Source organism: Moschus berezovskii, chromosome 11 (genome assembly GCF_049115385.1).
Source record: "Moschus berezovskii isolate FMDL1 chromosome 11, NW_MosBer_1.0, whole genome shotgun sequence".
Lineage (NCBI taxonomy): Eukaryota > Metazoa > Chordata > Mammalia > Artiodactyla > Moschidae > Moschus > Moschus berezovskii.
In genome coordinates, this window is record NC_142470.1 from 62813872 (window position 1) to 62836450 (window position 22579).

The following is a 22579-nucleotide window of genomic DNA, read 5'->3' on the forward strand; positions in this document are numbered from 1 at the left end:
CTGGAAACCCCAGCCTGTAATATGTGTGCGTATGCCGCTGCCAGAGACCGTCTCTCCCAAATGCTGTTTTCAGATGGGCTGGGGGGGCGGGGGCTGTGACATGCCTGCAGAAACAGCCCTGAGTGAGTGCCCTTATATGGGGATTCCCAGACTTCAGCTCCGCTTGGAGCCAGATAAGTGACAGGGCAGACTTCTCTTCCGGCAAAGCAGAAAGTATTGTTCAGGGTTCTCGGATTCCCCCTCCCCTTTTCTCCCTGCGGCTCTGCCTGCCTAGTTGTCTTGGACCGGCTTCTCTTCCGTCTCGGTCTTTCCCTGCCATGCTCACTGTGTCTAGTTGCTGTCGTTGTGTTGAGCTGTGTGAGTTCTTTTCAGATTTTCGGTATGAGCTCCTTGTCACGTATGTGGTATACCAGACTTTCTCCCGTCTCTCGGGTCTCCTTCCCTCTAGATGTGTCCTGTGCGGCCCAGAAATGTTTAATGTTGACACAGTTCCCACTGCCTGCTGTTATTTTTGTTGCTCTTTTTTGGGGGGTCATATCCAGTAAATTGTAACAAAATCTAATATTATGGTTTTTTTCCTGTGTTCTCTTCTATGAGTTTTATCTGAGCTGTTTGGAGTCAGCTTCTGTTTATGCCTTGAGGTTAAGAGTCCAGCTTTATTCTTCTGCTTGAATGAATGCTTGAGAATGTTTTTCCCACCATTTGTTGAAAAGACTACTGCCCTTTCTCCCACTGAGCAGTCTTGGCACCCTTGCTGAAAATCATTTGACTGTATGTGGAGGGTTTATTACCAGCCCTGAGTTCTCTCCCATTGGTCTGTGCGTCTGAACCCTTGCCAGCACTGCACTATTTACATTATTGGAAGTTTGTAGTACATTTTGAAATCAGGAAGTTATGAGACCTTAGACTTCATCTTTTTCAAGATATTTTGGCTTGGGGCGGGGGGCACGTTCCTTGAGGTTCCTGTGACTTTTGGAATGGATTTTTCTATTTCTACAAAAGACATCATTTTGTTAGGCTCTTTGAAAAAAGGACCTCGTTTTTTCCCGTTCATAAATAAACTGATGAAGATACTCTATATGATAGGAAAAAAAGAGCAAAAAAAATTATTATTTAATGCTAGTTTTCAATGTATACCTCAAATATAGCTTTAAAAATAATTGTTTATTTCAGCAATTCTCTGCAAAGATGAGGGTTTTCAATGCTACTTACTTTTCCCTTTTTATAAAATACTTTTTAACTCTGCACATGCTGCACGTCAGTAACCGTCCTCTGAGCCAGGACATAGAAAACGCTTCGTTTTAATTAAAGTTAACTGACACTGTGGCCAGAGCACAGTCCCCTTACTTTAGGTATTTTGGCTTGTTTGGGGGGAAAATACATGAATCTTCCTGAACCTTAATTTCTAAGCCCAGGAAATGATTCTTAAATTCAGCCTCTTTAATCTATCCCATATGGGGCTTCCCCGATGGCTCAACTGGTAAAGAATCCGCCTGCAATGCAGGAGACACAGGAGATGTGTTCCATCCCTGGGTTGGGAAGATCCCGTGGAGGAGGAAATGGCAACCCACTCCAGTATGCTTGCCTGGGGAATCCCATGGACAGAGGAGCCTGGTGGGCTACAGTCCATGGGGTCAGAGAGAGTCAGACACGACTGAGCATGCATGGCACAGCGTTATTTCCCAGGCTGTGGGGACTACAGTTGAGTCTTTCTGGAGAGCCTGGGGGTCTGTGTGTTGAGGCAGGAGGCCCCCTTCTGCCCCCATCATCAGTCTGGCTCCGTCAGCCCCTTCTTTCAGCCTTGAGATTTCCCAGTGGTATGCTGCCAAACCCCGAAAGATGCGGGCGGTGCTGTTAGCTGCACAGGTGAGTGTTCAGTGTGGGTAGGTTAGGTGGTGGCATAGGTGGTCAAGTCATGTGGAGGTGACGATGTGCTGTGGAAACGAAGTGGGAGTAGGGGTCTTTGAGGGGGCTTGGCTTGGTGTGAGATGATCATGTAACGAGTGCGCGGGTTCAGTGCCCTGTCCCGCATCCCTGGTGAAGGTGCACCCAGCGAGGACATGGCGAGGATGTGAGGAAGAAGCCCAGAGGGGCTTGGAGCAGGTGGATGGGTCATCATGGCCTAAATTTGACTTCTGGGCACAGACCACCTAAGGCTCTGTGGTCTGCAGGCCTTTGTAGGAAAGTGCACAGAAGCACACACACAAACGTTCTGATAACATAGAGGAGTTATTCCCCCCACCACAACTCATGATTGTAATGGTGACTCTATTTCTGAGGTTTTCCTGGAAGCCTTGTGTTAAATAGGACAGTTAAAATATTGTGAATTCTTGACAATTGAATAAGCTGCCAATTTACCAGCACGGGCCAAGTTTGGTCCTTTCCAGCAGTGGCGTGTGTTTGTCTGTGTGTATGTATGTGTGTGTGTGTGTATGTATGTGTGTGTATCTGTGTGTCTGTGTGTGTATATGTGTGTGTGTCAGTGTATATGTGTATGGTGTGTGTGGTCCTTTCCAGCAAGTGGTGTGTCTGTCTTTGTATGTGGTGTATGTGAGTGTGTGGTGTGTGTCTGTGTGAAACAGGGAAACACACAGCCCTCTGTGTATGTGTGTGTATGTGTGAGAAATAGGGAAACACACAGCCCTGTGTGTGTGTCTATGGGAGAAATGAGGAAACACGCAACCTTGTGTGTGTGTGTGTGTAAAACAGGGAAACATATAGCCCTCTGTGTGTGTGTGAAATAGGGAGTACACAACCCTCTCTCTCCACTGCCACAAACCAGGGGAACTTCCTTGTGTACGTTTTCTTTCTTTCCCCTTTTCCATTTGCAAAGAGACATGCAGTTCTTTGGGGACTTCACTGGTGGGCCAGTGGTTCAGATCCCGCAGTCCCAATGCAGAGGGAATGGGTTTGATCCCTGGTGGGAGAACCAAGATCACACATGGCAAAAAAAAAAAAAAAGCTACCAGGAATGCTTTTCTCTTAAAGACTTCTCCCACATGTCCTCGCATTAAATTCTCAGCTCGTTCTTCAGCGTCCCGTTTATGGTGATAAGTACCAGCTGTGGGTTCCTACCGTGTCAGGCTGTGCCTGTCACCTCTGACCCTGCCTAACCCCTGCAGGGCTCACGTCTTACAATTAGGACTGGTGTGTAGGAAGCTGCTGTAGACCGCCCAGCCAGTCAGCTTTCCAGTATATCAGTGAACTAAAGTAACTGTCTACTCTTAACAAATGTACTTGTTTGCAAATGGATTTTTTTACCAGGCAAATCTCAGATGTGATCTGAGGGGCAAAGAAAGATTTCTGCTGAAAAGCATCTCTCTCTGTGATATTTCCATGTTGCTGTTCAGAATGATGAAGCTAACTGTCAGGTGAAGATGTTCTGGGGGTATTCTAGCTTTAACCTTTAACCTTGTAAAGGGGTTTGTCAGATTTTTTTTTTTCTTATCATGACTTTAATACAATTGAAGGACATGTATGACTTCTTATAAGCTGGGAGGAAGGAAAAATCAAATAGAAGCAGAGAGTGAAGAGGACTTACTTCCCTGGTGATCCACTGAGTAAGACTTCACCTTCCAGTGCAGGGCGTGCGGTTCAGTCCCTGGTCAGAGAGCTAAGGTCCCACATGCCTCTTGGCCAAAAACCAAAACGTAAAACTGAAACAATATTGTAACAAATTCAATAAAGACTTTAGAAGAAACAGTCCACATTAAAAAAGAAAATCTTAAAAAAAGGAGAGAGTGAAGATGGACAGCTGTTTGGAATTTTTCAGAGGATGAAGTCCTGCATGCAGGACACGACCGATTTGGGAAGAGAAGGTGCGTCTGTTCCCTGAGCCCCACAGTGCTGCTCCTCTTGCCTGCAGCAGCTGTGGTCCTCCTCTCTGTGGGGCATGCTGGTGGGGGTGCTGCCCGGCCGGGCTGGGCAGGTGTGTTTGGGTCAGACTCTGTCATTTGTGCTGCTGCAGGCACCATGGAAACTGGGGGTCTGTCTTTCTGTTGTTATAAACCTGGCACTCGTCCCTGTGAAGGCTGTGATTCGGGGTCTTTGGGGCATTCACTTTGGGAACCTGCTGTCCGATATGTTGCTTAAGGAGTTAGCATTTTATAAAGAAAAATCTGTTTTCTCACGGTTATTCAGTAAATGGTGTTTTATATGTGTTTATCAGATGTGGTTCAGCCTGCAGGCCAAGCCTAGCCACAGCCTGTGAGTCAAGAATGGTTTGACAACTTTTAATGTCTGAAAAAAATGAAGGTGTGAAAATTACATGATATTCGAACATCAGTCTTGGGACGCAACCCAGCGTCTGTTAGCTGTCATCCAGGGCTGCCTCTGAGCCACGGGGGGTAGTGAAAAGTCACAACAGAGGCCTGGGGCCCTCAGAGCCTGAAATAGTCATACTCTGACCTTCTTGGTCCAGTGGCTAGGACACAGTGCTCTCACTGCCAGGGTGTGGGGTTTGATTCCCAGTTGGCGGGCTGAGATCCCAGAAGCTTCATGGTGCTACCAGAAAGAAAGAAAGAATCTGCTGATCCTGCCATGGAGGAGGTTCGCAGTCATGAAAACTCTGTTTGATATTAAATTTTAGACATTACTGCACTGAGATCCTCTCAAGTTAAATCCAGTTCTGTGGCAATGACCAGAAAGTGATGTACTTTAGTTATTTCAAACTAATCCTCACTTGGTCACCATCCTCATGAGTGGACTCTTGTGATGACCGTGAACTTGCAAACTTCCTTCCTTCCTGTGTCAGAGCACCTGGGAGTTGGCCTTGGTGGGAGTGGGAGGAAGGGAGCCGTCTGTGGGATGTGGGGTGATCTGAATTGAGCCCAGCACAAGGCAGGCAGACCTGTGCTCACCTACGGGAAGGTTTGTGTTTGTGTGTGTTTGGGCGGGTGGCTAATTTATGTCATTCCTTTTTAGTGGGATCCCATTGTTTGTTGATTTCCCCATCTTATGAGTCTCAACTGGATGCTGGGTCCTGCCCCCACTGTAGGGGCTGAGCCCGCACAGGCCTGGCGGTAGGCTGTGGGTTGCAGCCAGGTTAGGGGCAGGGCAAGCACCCCTGTACAGTCATCACACACCCCACCCCACAGAGTGAACAGAATGTAGTTAAGCCGGTGGTCTGCTCCCTTCACCAAGTTAGTGCCTGAGTGCACACAATCTCACACGAGGACCTGTTTCTGTACGTCTAGTCAAGACCGCCGTGTGTATGCTCTAGGTTTGCATCTCTCTGACCTGGGTATTCAGAAGAGAGGTGCTGATCTCTGGGAAGGCCTGCTGTGATAAGCACCAGGTTCTGCATGTCAGCCTCACACTGTGGACTGGCGCCGTCTCACAGTTTCTTCTTCCTGCTTCTTTGCTCCTGGGTTTGGAGTCTACACACAGGTCCCCCACTCACCTACCAGGGTGATCTGTGTCTGGACGCTGGCCCCTCTCACCTGGTTTTGCTGGTGTCATGACTAATTTAACCTTCCTATCTCGGATGTAGCTTACATTCATCCTTCTTTTCCCTACGGTCCATGTCCAGTAACTTTTTCATCACCTTTGACTGGGCTTCATAGCTTAATGTTTTTAAATTTTTCCCTTTTTTCCAGCTTTCTTGAGATGTAATTGACATGTAACTTCATGTGATTTAAAGGTGTATAATGTAATGATTTGAGACATGTATATAGTTTTCCAACACATTTACCATTTTGTCGTGGTGAGAACATAAAATGTCTTCTCGTGAAAGGACTTTCATGTGTACAGTATTGTTAATTATTGTCCCCATGCTGGACAGCACATCCCCAAAGCTGATTCGTCTCGTGACTGGAACTCAACTCCATATCCTCTGACCAGCATCTCCCCTCCCCTACCCCAGCCTGGTCCCTGGCATCCCCCTTCTGCTGTTTCTGTGGGTTCAGTGTTGTTCGATTCCACATATAGATTTGATCACACAGTATTTGTCTCTCTCTGTCTGATTTATTTCACTTAGTGTAATGCCCTAACAGTCCATCCATGTTTTTGCAAATGGCAGGATGTCCTATGGCTGAGATGCTGTCCTGTGTGTGTGTGTGTGCGCGCGTGTGTGTGCGTGCCTATGTGTGAGAGAGAGAGAAATTTTCTTTATCTGTTCATCCAGCGATGGACCCTTAGGTTGTTTCTGTGTCTTGGTCATTGTGAGCAGTGCTGCTGTAAGCATGAGAGCACAAAGCTGTCTCTGAGATCATGATTTCATTTCCTTCCAGTATACACCCGGACGTGGGATTGCTGGGTGACACGGTAGCTCTATTTTTAGTTTTCTGAGGAACCTCCCTACTCTGTTCAATGGCTGCCCACACTGACATTCCCACACACAGAGCATGAGGGTTCCCTTTTCCCCCCACACCCTTGCCAACATTTGTTGTTTCTTGCCTTTTTCATAAAAGCGTTACTGACAGGTGTGAGGTGACATTTCATTGTAGTTTGATTTGCATTTTCCTGATGAGTAGTGATGTGGAGCATTTTCTGTGTACCTGTTGGTCATCTATAAGTCTTTGGAAAAATGTTTGTTGTTTTTGTTTTTTTGCTTTTGAGCTGTATGCATTTTTTTATATATACATCTTGGGTATTAACCCCTTATGTGACATGTGATTTGAAAATTTCTTCTCTCATCTGTACATTATGTTTTCATTTTTTTATTGTTTCTTTTGCTGGACAGAGGCTTTTCAGTTTGATGTAGTCCCACTTGCTGTCTTTGCTTTGGTGGCTTACGTTCTTGGTGGTCACATGAAGAAAATCGTTGCCAAGATGGATGTCAAGTTGCTTTTCCTTTCTGATTTCTCCTGGGAGTTTATAGTTTCAGGTCTTATGTGTAATTCTGTAATCCATGCTGAGTTGATCTTTGTGCGTGGTGTAAGGTGGGGGTCCAGTTTCCTTCGTTTGCCTCGTGTCATGCTTTCTGTGCTGTCATCAAGCACCATTCAAAATTGGTCAAATAGGCTTCTAGCCTTGGTTACATACAGAGTGGTGGACACTCGGGCTCTCACTGTGGGTTACTTTCCTGTGACGCTGCACCTGAGAATGAACTAACAGTGCCCCTTTTCAGACTTGCATTTTCTGAAAATCGTGTGCATGTAATACCTCAAGGAGCCACATGGTGGCAGAAGTGGTGCCTCAAAACCTGTTGGTTTACAAACCTGTTCCAAGAGAAGCATGCTCCTCATCTTCTTTTTTTTTTTTTTTAATGAAAATGTAGAATGTAATGTTTCCCACGTGGTGGCACGGTCACAGAGTTAGACACGACGGAGTGTGTGCGTGCATACACACATATACACACAGAGAATTAAATAGGAGCCTCCAAATACCTATCACCCGCCTTAAATAAAGCGTTACAGATACAATTGAATCACTGGGTGCACTTTACTGATGATTTTCCCTCCTACTTTTCCCCCAGGAGGAAACTAAACTCTTGTTTATCCTTTTATTAAACACTTGTGTAATCTTAACAGTGCATATAATTGTTCAGTCGCTCAGTCACGTCTGACTCTTTGCAACCCATGGACTGCAGCATTCCAGGCTTCCCTGTCCTTCACTGTCTTCCGGAACTTGCTCAAACTCATGTCCATTGAGTTGGTGGTGCCATTCAACCGTCTCATCCTCTGTTGTCCCCTTCTGCCTTCAGTTTTTCCCAGCATCAGGGTCTTTTCCAGTGAATCGGCTCTTCACATCAGGTGGCCAGCATTGCGTAGGATTATTTATTCTTTTTCATGCAGAATCTTCCCCAACCAGGGATCAAAGACACGCATGCCTCTTGCAATGGAAGCAGGGGGTCTAAACCACTGGACCTCCAGGAAAGTCCTTGTTTATTTTGTTTCAGATTTTATATAATGTGAATCATCTGTGTTACTATGCAAATTGGGCTTTTCTCTCAGCCTTGTTCTTAGGTTCATTCATGGGTATCTGTGAAGCTTTAGTGAGCTCTCTCTCTTCTCTGGGATTCCCTGGTAGCTCAGCTGGTAAAGAATCCGCCTACAATGCAGGAGACCCGGGTTCAATTCCTGGGTCAAGAAGATCCCTTGGAGAAGGGAATGGCTACCCACTCCAGTAGTCTTGGGCTTCCCCAGTGGCTCAGCTGGTAAAGAATCCGCCCGCAATGTGGGAGACCTGGGTTCGATCCCTGGGTTGGGAAGATCCCCTGGAAAAGGGATAAGGCTACCCACTCCAGCATTCTGGCCTGGAGAATTCCATGGACTGTAGTATAGTCCATGGGGTCACAAAGAGTCGGACACGACTGAGTGACTCTCACTGTACTTTCACTCTCGTCTGTAACTGTGCGGTGTTGATGGAAGAACTCACAACATGTTACATCCACTTTTCTACTGACAGACATTGAGGAGGCTGTCGATAGTGGGATTGCAGACCAGGAGCTGGGGGCGTGGGCCACCCTCAGTCCCCTGTTCTGTTCAACAACACACTTGGTCTTGAGAAAACTTGTTTTCTTTAGAATCTTTGCCTTTTCCCATGAACTCTTGGAAGCCTGAGTCATCACCATACCCTGAAGGGAGACGGTCTCCAAGCAGTCCAGGAATCCAGGGACATCAAAGGTTCACGTCTGACTCTGTCCACTGGCTTTTGCTCCCGAAACTATAGGAGGAAGGTTTGTGTCCGTGGCCTCGGTCTCCTTTCAAACCCTCAGTACCCGTCCACCACATTCATCCAGGTCGACCAGGGTCCTGGCTCCAGGGAGGGAACGTGGGCTAGTGGGATGGGGGATGGGGTGGGGATGTGGTTCAGTCTCTCCAGCCTGTGTTTAGTCTGGGGTTGTCCTCAGGGCTCCTGTGCCCGCAGTGGCGAGGAGACACCCTCCCACCCCCCTGGAGTTCTTGTCTCTGGACTGATAGTAAAATTGACACAAGACAGATGAACAGGAGATGAAGAGGCAAGTCTTAATTCCTGTGCACGGAGGTCTCACAGAAGTGGGACCCAAAATGTGGCCAAAAAGGTGGCTTTTTTCCTTTTTTGGAAGGTGGCTTTTATACTCGTTAGACAGAGAAACAAATTTGAGAAGAGTTGCCAGGACAAAGAGGGGCTTACCTAGTGGCTCAGATGGTAAAAAAAGTGAAAGTGAAAGTCACTCAGTCCTGTCCGACTCTTTGTGACCCCAGGTGGATTCTTTACCAGTTGAGCCACCAGGCAAGCCCCAGATGGTAAAGAATCTGCCTGCAATGCAGGAGAGTCAGGTTCAATCCCTGGGTCAGGAAAATCCCCTGGAGAAGGGCGTGGCAACCTACTCCAATATTCTTTCCTGGGGAATCCCATGGACAGAAGAGCCTGGCAGGCTGCAGTCTATAGGGTTGCACAGTCAGACAGGACTAAAGCGACTTAGCACGTGACAGAACAAAGAAGATCAGGCTTTGGATGCTCAATTAGTGAAGAATCTGAGCAGTTTGGCCCAAGGTTGATCCCCTAAAGAAGCAGAGGGTTTGTTTGTTCAGGTTCTGTCTCCACTGATAAGCGCATCCTTTGTGGAGGTTCAGCTCCTGCCTCGGGGGATGGAGGTGGGGTCACAGTGTCCCTGTCACATCCACCGTTCTTAAGCACCTTTAGTTTAGAGTAATCCATGTGCCTTCGAGGAACATTTGGGGGCAGTTTCCCCTAGGCCCCTCACTGTGTGTCCCTGGAGCTCCTGGGTGGGCTTGTCCTCCTGGAAGACCCAGGGCAGACCTCCTGCTGACCAGTGGGTGCGAGCTTGGGCCCAGGGGCAGCAGCGAGGCAGTGTTGCTCCACACGCCCCCTTGGTGGCTGTGTTTGTCTGGACACCGACCTGCTTTGACACTTGGTCACCTCTTCTGCACAGCGAGGGTAGTGATGGCTGGTGGGAGCGGGATGAATGCTGGATGGGCCGTGAGCTGTGAGCAGTACTTCCATCGGCTCCGCACACAGCACCACGCAGACACGTCAGTCTGTGTCCCAGCCTCTTTTTTTGTAATATTTTTTGAAAATCTTAGATTCAAAGTGGATTTAAATGCTGGCTTTCCATGGGCAGGATTGAGGCAGAAGGGGTGCAGCTCTGGTCCGTCACCCGCCTCACCCCCTCCTCTCCCTAAATCCCCTCCCCCCAGTCTCTCCTCTAAAGGCTAGGCCTCCTGGCTCCCAGGTCTGTGAGAGGGGTCTTTGCAAAACAAGTTTGATCTTCTCAGGCCCCTGTGGTTCCCATGCCCTTAGGATAAAGAAACCTTTGAGAGACAACCCTCCACCCCCCAACCCCTGCCTGACTCTCTAATCTCATCCCCACCCCCTCTATTTCTGATGGATGACTTTCATCGAGGCTCCCCAAGAGGAGGGGCACTTTCAGAGGGACTGGCAAGCAGGTTAGGGACCGTTTTTTTGGTGACTTCTTTTCTGGACGGTGGATTCAGCCCTCTCACACTCTGCTCTACTTGACTTGAGTTTGAACCTGTTCAAGAAACGTGGGGTCTGAGCCTTCATGGATGACAAGGAAGCCAGTGTCTGGGGGGAGGGAGTATGGATGAGAGAGGGGACTGCTCTGCTCCATCAGGGAAACTTTGCTTCCCCCAAAGGTGATTACTCATGTGATAAAATGTAAACTGAAAAGGACTCATTTCCACTGAGTTCAGAGTGTTTGCGAAACAAAATTCTTCTCTCATCATATGAGGAGATTAATGGCCTGGCAGCGTTCAGCTGCTCAGGCGTCTGCAGCCTGAGGCCCCTGGTCTGGGGAGGGGGCCGGACGTGGGGCCTACCCAGTGCTGGCCGGGAAGCCTGTGCAGCCTCAGCCCCCTCCTCCAAGGAGCCTGCCATGCAGGACACTGGCGGCCCATCTTCGGGGCAGAGGGTTCAACTAGCTCTCTTCACTCCCCAGGGCCTGAAGGGAGTGCGTGGAGCAGGCACACTGAGAACCTCGCTGACTCAGCTGAAGGGGAAGACCAGGGCTGGTGTTCTAGTTTTTATCCTGAAAGAAAGTGTTCATGCTCATGGGAGGTGCTCAGCCCTACAAATACACAGTGTCAGGGATTCTGCAAGGAAAGTAGCATTTGCCTAAATCGTGGAAGGGATGTGCTTTATGATTCTCACTTAGGTAACGTCGCATGTTAAATGCAGAAGCAAAACAGGGTTAGAGTTAGGAATTTCAAAGCTCCAGGGCATTTATCTCAAGCTTAGCATCATCATAAACCGACGAGTCTCTCGGAGTCAGTTGGTCAGACAGTTAAACCAACTAAGAGAACTTAGGAAATGCCTGCTGTACAGTGTACCTGACCTTGTCGACCAGAGATGAAGTAGCGGTACAGCTTCTCTGGGAGGACCGGTATCTGGTGGCTGGGGAGGGTGGAGACCCCCGTCCCAGAGCCCCCTGTGAGAGGGACCCCTGCAGTGATACTGAGCGGGGATTGTCCGGGGTAGGGGGCACTGAAGGGTTTTCCACGACCTTTAAGTTTATGTTTGGGAAGGACTCCTGCAAATGTGGAGGGCAGAGAGGAGGAGGGTGAGGCCAGAGGCAGAGATGAGCCGGGAGGTGGGGAGAAGTTGAGGAGGACAGCAGGGACTCCCCTGAACCAGAGTCCGGCCGCAGTTGAGCTCAGGGCTCCTGCCCATGCCCTGAGGTGGAGGCAGAGTTGTGCTCAGTCATTGCTGAGGCTCACTGACCTTTATGAGACTCACAGATGGTCCATGACCCCCTGAAAGGTGGGGCCCAGGGTCAGAGGTCAACCCGCAGAGCAAGGCCTGGTGCGATGCTCCCTGGACCTTCCGGTTTAGTCATTTCATCCAAGAGAATAAACTGACAGAACCATCAGGTCCCAGGAGAGCCCAGTGGGTGGGTGGGCAGGTTCACAGAGCAGCCGCCCCTGTGGTGGGAGTTGGGAGGTGCCCCCTCGGCGGCGAGTTTGTGAACCTTCGGCTCCTGGACAGCTGATGGGCAGTAAAGGTGACGGCGGGGAGCCCGGGAGCTTCATCAGGTGGGAGCGCTGCCCTACTCTGAGAAATGAGACCCACGTGGCCTCCTTCAGTACCAGATGCTTAGACAGTCCTCTGAAATTTAAAACTCTTTCTAAATAGCCCTGATCTCCACCCAGGCTCAGTTGACAACTTTCTGTGGAAAAGCTTGAAAGGAAGGAACCGGGAGACATGAGATGTCCTTGTCTCTGCCTCCTTGTGCACTCCCCCTCCCTCCTTCCATGCAGGAACCTTTCTTGGGGGTAGGTCACCCCAGCTGCACACCCGCACAGCAGCTCCTAGTGAACCTGGGGCAGGGGGACAGCTCTGTCTCTCACAGTCTGTTGTCAGTAAAATGACAGTGGTTAGAGGACCTTTGCCCAAAACCTCGGGATTTAATTTTACCCAGTTCGTAGCATATATTACCATCAGTTTACTGAAATTTCTATTTGTCAGCACAGCTATTTTAAAAGTCAAAGGGCATGAATTGTTTCGGTTTGTTTTACGGAACTTTTTTTTTTTTTTCCTGTTCACATCCTTTTAACCTTAGACTCGTCACCTACAGGATTCGTCCTACACAGGAGGTGTTTCCTGTCTTGTCAGCTTTACTCGTTTCCAAGCCCTTTCTCCTTGTCAGCAGGCTGCCTAGATCCTTTAAAAGGCCTCTTAGAAATCAAGCTCTCTTAACAGAGACACTCAGAGAACCGATTTATGGTTAAGGAGGAGGGAAGGGACAATTTGGGATGGATATGTGCACACTGCTATATTTGAAATGGATAACCAACAAGGATAGCACAGGGAACTCTGCTCAGTGTTATGTGCCAGCCTGGATGGAGGGGAGTTTGGGGGAGAATGGATACATGTATATGTATGGCTGAGTCCCTTTGCTGTTCACCTGAAACTATCACAATGTTATTAACTGGCTATCAGTTCAGTTCAGTTCAGTTGCTCAGTCGTGTTCAACTCTCCGCGACCCCACGAACCACAGCACGCCAGGCCTCCCTGTCCATCACCAACTCCCGGAGTTCACTCAAACTCATGTCCACAGAGTCGGTGATGCCATCCAGCCACCTCATTCTCTGTCATCCCCATCTCCTCCTATCCCCAATCGCTCCCAGCATCAGAGTCTTTTCCAGTGAGTCAACTCGTCGCATGAGGTGGCCAAAGTATTGCAGTTTCAGCTTTAGCATAAGTCCTTCCAATGAACACCCAGGATTGATCTCCTTTAGAACGGACTGGTTGGATCTCCTTGCAGTCCAAGGGACTCTCAAGAGTCTTCTCCAGCACCACAGTTCAAAAGCATCAATTCTTCGGCGATCAGCTTTCTTCACAGTCCAACTCTCACATCCATACATGACCACAGGAAAAACCATAGCCTTGACTAGACAGACCTTGGTTGGCAAAGTAATGTCTCTGCTCTTTAATATGCTATCTAGGCTGGTCATAACTTTCCTTCCAAGGAGCAAGCGTCTTTTAATTTCATGGCTGCAATCAGCATCCGCAGTGATTTTGGAGCCCAAAAAAATAAAGTCTGACACGGTTTCCACTGTTTCCCCATCTATTTCCCAAGAAGTGATGGGACCAGATGCCATGATCTTCGTTTTCTGAATGACTGGCTATACCCTAATACAAAATAAAAAGTTAAAAAAAAGAAAACACCATGAACAAAAAACAAAATCAAGCTCTCTTATTTACATTTTCTTATAGATACATATGTATAGGACATATGTATATATTTTGATCAATATGTCCTATATTATAAGACATATGTATCTATAAGGACATATCTATAGGACATATCTATACATATCTATGTATCTATAGGACATATCCATATGACTATGTTATAGTCCTCTGTTGAGGCTTCTGTGTCTGCAGTGGCCACAAGTAATTGTGTTTTATTCATCAGGCGTCTTACCTGACGCTTACAATTAAAAAAAAAAAAGTTTCTCTGCGTTTTTCACCGGTCATGACAAAAACTATAAGAATTAGACAGTTTAGGAATCCTGATTTGAGGTTTCTATTACTGTAAACTTTCAACTTTTCCGTATTTTTTTTTGGTATCAGTAGGATTCTAGAGCTTTGTACAAAAGGTGTATGTAAATCTTCTATATTTTTCGCATTTATTTTGAATGAGTGGGACAGTGAAAGTCCAGAAAGTATACAGCTGTCTTCTGCTGCTCTGCCCAATGCCGAGGCTCCTGTTAGCAGTTTTCTGTGTCTCCTTCCAGAGAGAGGAGGAGCGGCACCTGCCACTTCATTGTTTTCACCTTTCATCACTAATTAAATCTAGAGTAGTAACAATATTACTTGAGCTTCCCTGGTAGCTCTGTACCATAAAGAATCAACCTGCAGTGTGGGAGACCCGGGTTTGATCCCTGGGTCTGGAAGATCCCCTGGAGAAGGGAAGAGCAACACACACCACTATTCTTGCCTTGAGAATCCTGTGGACAGAAAAGCCTGGTGGGCTACAGTTCATGAAGTCGCAAAGAGTCAGACTGAGTGACTAATACACACACAACAATGTTACCAATATCCCCAGTGCATCTTCTTTAAAACTGGATATTGCATTTTGATGGCAGCTGTAGAAAGCGGTATTTCTAGTGGGCGGTGGGATCAGGGTCGCAGCCCCAGGGGAGCCAGTGGTGCTGAGTGACTCAGTGAGACCAAGAAGAGACCCTGCTTCCACGGGATGCCCCAACACTTGGATTCACAACACACGTCCTTCTAGAGAGGGGAGTATGTTAACTCTTTAACTCTTGGAGTGAAAAGAACTTTCAGAGCCATTCTGCTCTCAGCCTGGAGGAGATCCTGGCAGGAAGATGCTGACACAGACAGAAATTGCCGGAACCACAAAGCCAGGCTGCTGGCCGAGAGCAAGAGTGGCCTGTCCTGAGATGAGGCTGAGTCAGAGCTGCCTGCTGTCTTGCTGGCATCCTGCGGGGCCAGGTGACAAGGACGTGTCCCTGTTGTTTGTCCCCCATACTGCAGACACCCACCTACACTCTTCACGCCAGGAACTAGACCTGCCCTCCTGACTTGGGGTCAAACATGCAGGGCTCCTGAGTACCCAGGACAGTTCTGGGTAGACTGTGGGCATCTCAGGTGAGGGGACCCCAGGCGATCCTGGGTTGAGACAATCCCCGGATGGGGGTTGGTAGAAGAAACCACTTTCCTTTCAGTTATGAATTTTTGAGTAACATTTAATGGGGGAGGAAAGAAGGCACTTCCTTCCTTTCTAAAGAGGATTTAGAGCTCAGTGAAGAGGGAGGAACTAGCTGCTGCCTCGAGAACTGGGCTTTTTTTTTTTTTTTTTTAAGGAAAATGTCCCTAGGAGCTCCTGATGACCAGGCACTTCTTGACACCAGCAGCTGCCTGTCAAGTGTTGGTGGGTTTCCTGGCAAATAGAACGGGGCAGGCCCCTCCTCTAGTCGCTACCTTTCAGGGACTTTTCAGCCGGTTTTGATCAGAACGATGCTGGTAGGATTCATGCCGGCGCCAGTGTGATGGCTCACCGCCGCCAGGCTTTGCCTGCTGGTCAACACGTGAGCACCAGGTCCCCCCCGCACCCCCCCCAGGTGCAGGCGGAGATAAGCCCGGCCCGGGGGCGGGGGGGAGGGGGTGCGTCAGGGAAGCAGGAAGCTCCGGGCAGGGCGCCGCCGCCCCAGGCCTCTCCCTGGGCCAGGTGTGCGCGTGGGACAGCACAGTCTCCATCGGTGCCGCGCTCCGAGGGTCGCGATCGGGGGTCGGGGGCGGGCCCTGGAGGGTCGGGAGCATGACGGCCTTACAGTTGAAAGAGCTCTCGCAGTCGGGGCTCTACCGCCGGCGGAGGGACCGGCCGGACAGCCTGCGGCTCCCGGGGCCGCGGGAGGAGGCGCTCAGGTGAGTGGAGCCGCGGGGACGGGGATGGGCAGCCTGAGCCCCGCGGGTCTCTCAGTCCCGAGTCTGCTACCGGTAATGGTAGAGCTGCGGACGGTGGAGACATGCATCCCTTTGGCTTCTTCGGACGCGTTTCAGAGTTTTCCTCTGCTATTTAAGGGTGAGGTTTGTGGATGGTGTCTTGGTGGGGGTCGGGGTGGCTTCAAAGGTTGTTTGTTACTGAAATGGATTTCACGGAGGAAGGCAGAGCAACTTCTGAATGTAATCTGGAAGGCAAGGAAGGACATCACAAACCCCCAGACGTTTGTAACTGAGGAGCTTAGGAGTTTTCTGTTTCCAGAGTTAACTTGCCTCAGACAACACATTTTTAGGTTTTGTTGCCCCTACTGAATTTCTTTCTTAGGTTTTAGGTTCTGAAAAGCCCCTGCCACGTGAAGCTAAGTTAAGCTGCTGTGCTCGCTGTGAGGGGTAGGGGCTCCGTCTGAGGGAACCCGCCTCCTGACTCCTGTGCCGGGCAGCACATAAGTGTGTTTGTGGACCGTCTGTTCATGTGTTTGATTCTTCCACTTAGATGTGGGGGGAATAAATGCATTGTATACTATTGCTCTTTCTCCTATGGATTTATTTTTAGAGTTTAAGTTATTTAACAGGAAAAAATGGACAAGGAAGCTCTTTAAACATATTAAATTTGCCTACAAATTTACCACAATAACTGTACTTTGGGAGGGAAATGTTTGTTTGAAAATTGTCCACTCTTGTCTGTATTTGAGGAGAGCTGCAGTATTAAGCGTTAGTCGCTCAGTCATGTCCGACTCTGTGACCCCATGGAGCCTGCCAGGCTCCTCTGTCCATGGAAGTCTCCAGGCCAGAATACTGGAGGGGGTTGCCATTTCCTTCTCTAGGAGATCTTCCCGACTCAGGGATAGAACCCATGTCTCCCGCATTGCAGGCAGATTATCTATCACTGAGCCACCAGGGAAGCCCGGTGTTGACACCAACATTATTTGGATTTTTTTCGCTATGACATCGTGTGTCTCTTACTTGCATTCAGTCGTCTTAAGTTTGAACTGACTGGATTAAACAGATTTTTTGTTGTTATTTTCTGCGCCATGCAACTTGTGGGATCTCAGTTCCTTGACCAGGGGTTGAACTGTGGCCCCCGCAGTGGAAGCTCAGAGTCTTAACCACTGGACCACCAGGGATAAGGATGAGGTTTAGTGGGAATGTTGAATGCCTCGTGCTTGACCAGAGAGGCAGGTAATCAGGACCGCTGAAATGAACTCCAATCTACTCTTGCTCTGAGAGCAAAAACTTACCAAATATAGTTTAATTTTAGATTTGAGATCCTAAAGAATTTACTTTTTTAAAAAAGTTATGTAAAACAACATTTGAGACCAGCCATCTTTTATTTATTTTCATAGTTGTCAGAGTGCCCATGAATGAGCCTACCTGCATATCAGAGGGGCTGTTTACCTGTGTAGTTACAGAGGCCTTTGAAACAACGCAGTTGTTTTCTTTTGTCTGGAGTTTACGTTACCGGAAGAAGAATCATTCTTAAGGTGTATTGCTTGTTGCCTTGGGTTGAGTGGCCGTGTTTCTGTTGATTCTGCTGTGTCGTCCCCTGGTGATAAGAAGGGATTTGGGCTTCTGGCATTTCTCTGTCCCCAGGTACAGGGAAGTGACTGCGTATTTTAGGACTGCAAGCTTAGCCAAGAAAACGTCCTCTATCGATTTAGATAGGCAGGGTTTTCACCTATTTTTATAGGAAGCCTGTGTGTAGTATCAAGTCAGGCTCCTCGGGTAATAGAGGTGGGAGGGCTGACTTTGAGGTTAGACACGCCCAGTTCAGGCTGCTGGGTCAGGAAACCTAGATGAACCTCAAGAGGCTCCTCTTTAAAACAAGAATAAAGATCACTACCGTTATTCAGTGTCATTTATTATCTCATAAAACCCTCGCCACTGGCTTAGCAGGAGGTGGTGTTATCCTGTGACTGTTGCCTTGTGTGGGTCACTCACTCAGCTGACACTCATCCGGTGCCTCCTTGTGCGCCAAATCAAGACACCAGGGATGAACGCCTACTGCGTGCTGAGTCGAGGTTGGGCTGCAGCAGGGACACCAGGGATGAGCACCTACTGTGTGCAGAGTCAAGGCTGTGCTACCCTGGGATACCAGCGTCTGGGTCCCAGAGGGTCACGTCAAATGTTCCTCCCACGAGCTGCTGCTGGACTGAGCACCTATGACACCGGGCACCTCAGAGTTGCACAAAACTACGCTGACTCTGACCCCCACGCACCTGTAGTTTTCTTGGCATGATTGTGGATTCGGGCAGAAAAACAACCAGAGACTAGCCTGGCTGTGCTCACTGCCAGAAGACATTTTCCTTTTGAGTTGAAGCTGAAGACTGTGCTCTGCAACAGGACACATGTGTCTGAAGAGCACACAGGAGTCATGAAAGTTCTTCCTGCCTCAAACTGAAACTGTTAGAACAGAAGCTTGTGGAAGGCTTTCCTGAGAAACACTGCCCATATCCACTTTAGACAAATATGTTCTTAAGTAAAATCTACTTTTAGAAATAATCATGAAGTGTGTTTCACATTCATACAGAACAGTGGTCGCATCAGCTTCTTATAACTGCCATAAAGTACCACACAGCCAGGGAGGCTTCAGATGCAGAAGTGTGTAGAAGTGTGTGGTTCTGTGGAGACTCGGGGTCAGAAATCAGCCTGGCAGCGCCCCCAACAGCTGCAGGGGGGCTTTCAGTGTGTCTGACTTGTTGGGCATCACCCCACCCTGGCCTCTCTCATTGCATGGCTGTGTCCTCCCGTGGCTGTCCTCCCTGTGGCTATGTCATCCCAGAGCTGTGTGTCCTCGCTTGGCTGTGTGTCCCCCCCATGGCTGTGTGTCCCCCATGGCTGTGTGTTCCTCTGTGGCTTTGTCTTCCCCTGTGGCTGTGTGTCCCCACCGTGGCTGTGTCCCCCCGTGGCTGTGTGTCCCCCCCATGGCTGTGTGTCCCCACATGGCTTTGTCTTCCCGTGGCTGTGTGTCCCCCATGGTTATGTGTTCCTCTGTGGCTTTGTCTTCCCCTGTGGCTGTGTGTCCCTTTCCGTGGCTGTGTCCCCCGTGGCCGTGTAACCTGTGGCCGTGCCTCGTGTGGCGTCTGTTCCATCTTTTCTCCGCTCCTAAGGGCACCAGACACGTGGGCGTCACACCTGCCTGTTCCAGTGCACCCTCAGCTTGGGCCTTAGTTAAGTTGGCAGACACTCCATTTCCAGTAAAGTCACATTCCCAGGTACCAGGGTCAGGACATCTGCACGTCTTTTAGGGGACAGAATCCCACCCACAGCAGTGTTTTTTCCCAGACAGTAAAGATCATCCCAGTGTGCAGTTTTTTAGAAACAGCTTTGTTGAGGTGAAATGAATGAGCTCAGTAGATGCACAGTTGAGTGTGTGGCAGGATCAGTTTTAACAAGTACCACCGTCAAGGTCTTGCAAGTCTCCAAGTCCCAGCCTGTGTCGGGAACCCTCCCGCGTCCCTTAGGAGCCTTGGCCACTGTGGTTGCTCTGGCTGCATGTTCATCGTCTAGGGTTGTGTATAAATAGAACCATTCAATCATGTACCCTCTGTTTTCTTTTGGCTCTTGTAACTCAGCATCGTTGTTTTGAGACAAGTCCATGGTGCCTGACTCGGGATCATTCAGGACTGCTAAGCCATTGTCCGCTTATAGATTTACTGCATTTATTGGTTGAGGGATGAGTGGTGTCCAGGTCTTGGCCGTTTCAAATGATATTTGCATGAATCTTCACATACAAGTCCTGTGCTTTCCTTTCAATTGCAGGGAAAGGTGGGGTTGTTTGGTGGGTACACACTTAATTTCTTGAGAAATGGCTAAACTGTTTTCCAAAGAGGCTGTACCACTTGTATTCCCGCCAGCGGTGTTCCAGGATTCCATTCTCTCCGCATCCTCCCCCAAACTTGGTGAGGTCCGGGGCCTCAACTTTTAGCCTTTCTGGAGCGTGTACTGACGTCTCCTTGCATTTCTCTCACCGTTTGTGAAGCTGAGTGTTGTTTCTTGTGTTATTTATACAAGATATCCTGTATCTTTTTTGGCAAAATTACCGTTCAGTTTTTGCCCATTTTTCACTGTTATTTCTTACAGTATTCAGTTGAAACAGTGCTTTATGTATTCCAGATACAAGTCAGATCCTGTCAGATACGTATTCTGCAAACATCTCCTCCCAGTCTGTGACTTCTCTTCTTATTTTTATAAATGTTCTCTGAAAAGCAGAAGTATTTTTTAAAATAATTTTACTTATTTATTTATTTATTTTTGGCTGTGCTGGGTCCTTGTCGCTGCGCGGGTTTTCCTCTATTTGTGGGGATTGGTGGCTACTCCCCACTTGCGGTTTGGGACTTTTCTCTGCCCTGGTTTCTCTGGTTGCAGAGCACAGGCCCTAGGAGCTACAGCATGGGCTTAGTTGCTCCTCTGTGGGATCTTCCTAGATTAGGGAACGAACCTGTGTCTCCTGCATTGGCAGATGGATTCTTTACCATTGAGCAACCAGGGAAGCCCAGAGGTGTTTGTTGTTGTTGGGTTTTTTTTTTAATTTGATAGTTTATTCATCTTTTTCTTTATATAAAGTTTTTGCTTTTTCTGTTCTATTTATGAAATCTTTCCAAACCCACAGTGGGTAAGATTATTAATAAATAATTTCCATATAAATATAAAATAATGAATCTTTATACCAGCTTGGCCTCTCTCGTGGTTCCCAGCTTTTCTGGCTGTGAGGGGTTCTCACAGGGTGCTGCGCTGTTCACAGAGAAAGAAGGGCCTCGAGGACCCATGGTTGGCGCTTTGGGGACTGAGTGTGGCTGCTCCCCGAGTGTCCAGACTGTGAACTCTTGACTACTCACTTAGGCTTCTCTCAGGTTTAGGCTAAGACTTCTTACCTGACAGTCAGAATACACCTGATCATATCTTAAAAGTTAAAAATTTACCAAGGGTAACCTCCTGTGATGCCTGTTGAAACAAAATGGAATTTTTCTGCCTCATTGATAATTCATAGAGATTTGCCAGAGAAAATAGATTTAAAAAGCTAAAAAATATGACATTTTGGGGGGAAGATCCCCCGGAGGAGGGCATGGCAACCCACTCCAGGATTCTTGCCTGGAAAATACTGTGGACAGAGGAGTCTGGCAGGCTACCATCCGTAGGATCGCAGAGTCGAACAACTTGAAGCAACTTAGCACGCACGCAAACATGACATTTTTGTGTCATAATGAATATATTGCCTAAAATAAAACTAAACACTATAAGAATATCCTGCCTTTTATCTTGCCTGAATATTGTCCTCCTGCTCCAGCGTCTGTGTGGGGGGAGCCAGAGCTGGGACCCAACCAGGAATCAGCGCACAGAGGGTATGTGCTGACCACTGAGAGTCTCTGCTGCCAGCTTTAGTTCTCAGTTCTAGCACAGAGAAGTTGTTGGGGCAAAACTGAGATTCTGCAGTGGTTTATAAGTTTTATTTTATTTTATTTGCCGCACTGCGCAGCTTGTGCCCAGGGGTTGAACTCAAGCCCTCAGCAGTGAAAACTGAGTCCTAACCACTGGATCCCCAAGAGTGATTCGGACTGTGCTTCCACTGCCAAGGGTTTAGGTTCCATCCCTGGTTGAGGAACAAAAATCCTGCAGGCCCCCAGGGTGGCAAAACAAAACAAAAAAAGTGCCTCTGTGGAAAATTTCAGTAACATTTCTAGGTGCAAAAAAACATATTCTTTGTTTCATGGTGAAAACTAATGTCAGTAATCTAGGCTTGGAAGGAAAGTTTGACCAACCTAGACAGCATATTAAAAAGCAGAGACATTACTTTGTCAACAAAGGTCCGTCTAGTCAAGGCTATGATTTTTCCAGTGGTCATGTATGGATGTGAGAGTTGGACTATAAAGAAAGCTGAGCACCAAAGAATTGATGCTTTTGAACTGTGTTGTTGGAGAAGACTCTTGAGAGTCCCTTGGACTGCAAGGAGATCCAACCAGTCCATTCTAAAGGAGATCAATCCCGGGTGTTCATTGGAAGGACTGCTGTTGAAGCTGAAACTCCAATACTTTGGTGAAGAGCTGATTGATTTGAAAAGACCCTGATTCAGGGAAAGATGAAGGGCAGGAGAAGAAGGGGACGACAGAGGATAAGATGGTTGGATGGTATCACCAACTCAATGGACATGGGTTTGGGTGGACTCCGGGAGTTGGTGATGGGTAGGGAGGCCTGGAGTGCTGTGGTTCATGGGGTCGCAAAGAGTCAGACAGGACTGAGCGACTGAACTGAACTGAACTGAACTGAATCTAGGCAGGATTGGGGATCAACTGATGTTTTGTTATTTAGTTGCTATGTGTGACTCTTTGCAACTCCATGGACTGTAGCCCCTCAGGCTCCTCTGTCCAGGGGATCTTCCAGGCAAGAATACTGGAGTGGGTTTCCATTTCCTACTCCAGGGGATCTTCCTAACCCAGGGATAGAACCCGAGTCTCCTGCATTGGCAGGCGGATTCTTTACCACTGAGCCACAGGTATTTTAGACAGTGAGGTTTTATAAAAGTATAACTAAAAAAGATCAAAAATTTTCCTAGATCTGGAATCATCCTGTGTGTGGCAGTCAAGAAATGCCTTGTAAGTGATTTAGCCGGAAATAATTTCTGTTCAGCACAAATTGTAGTCTCGGCTCTCCTTGATTTAATGTTGTGCTGTATTTAAAGGATATACTGTCAGGTTGTGGGTTTGCTGCACTA

At 48.1% G+C, this 22579-nt stretch overlaps 1 protein-coding gene across 3 annotated transcripts in view; it reads left to right on the forward strand.

The window, feature by feature from the left end:
* LIMS1 (LIM zinc finger domain containing 1) overlaps positions 1-22579 on the forward strand; it is an 81691-nt gene that overhangs the window by 32923 nt on the left and 26189 nt on the right. The window contains exon 1 of one of the 3 annotated variants that reach the window (XM_055400785.2): positions 15580-15798. The exons of the other annotated variants lie outside the window; for them this stretch is intronic. Coding sequence (XP_055256760.2) covers positions 15692-15798 — 107 coding nt within the window. The 5' untranslated portion in view covers positions 15580-15691. Of the gene's footprint in view, positions 1-15579; positions 15799-22579 lie in introns of those variants that run through there. 3 annotated transcript variants of the gene reach the window in all.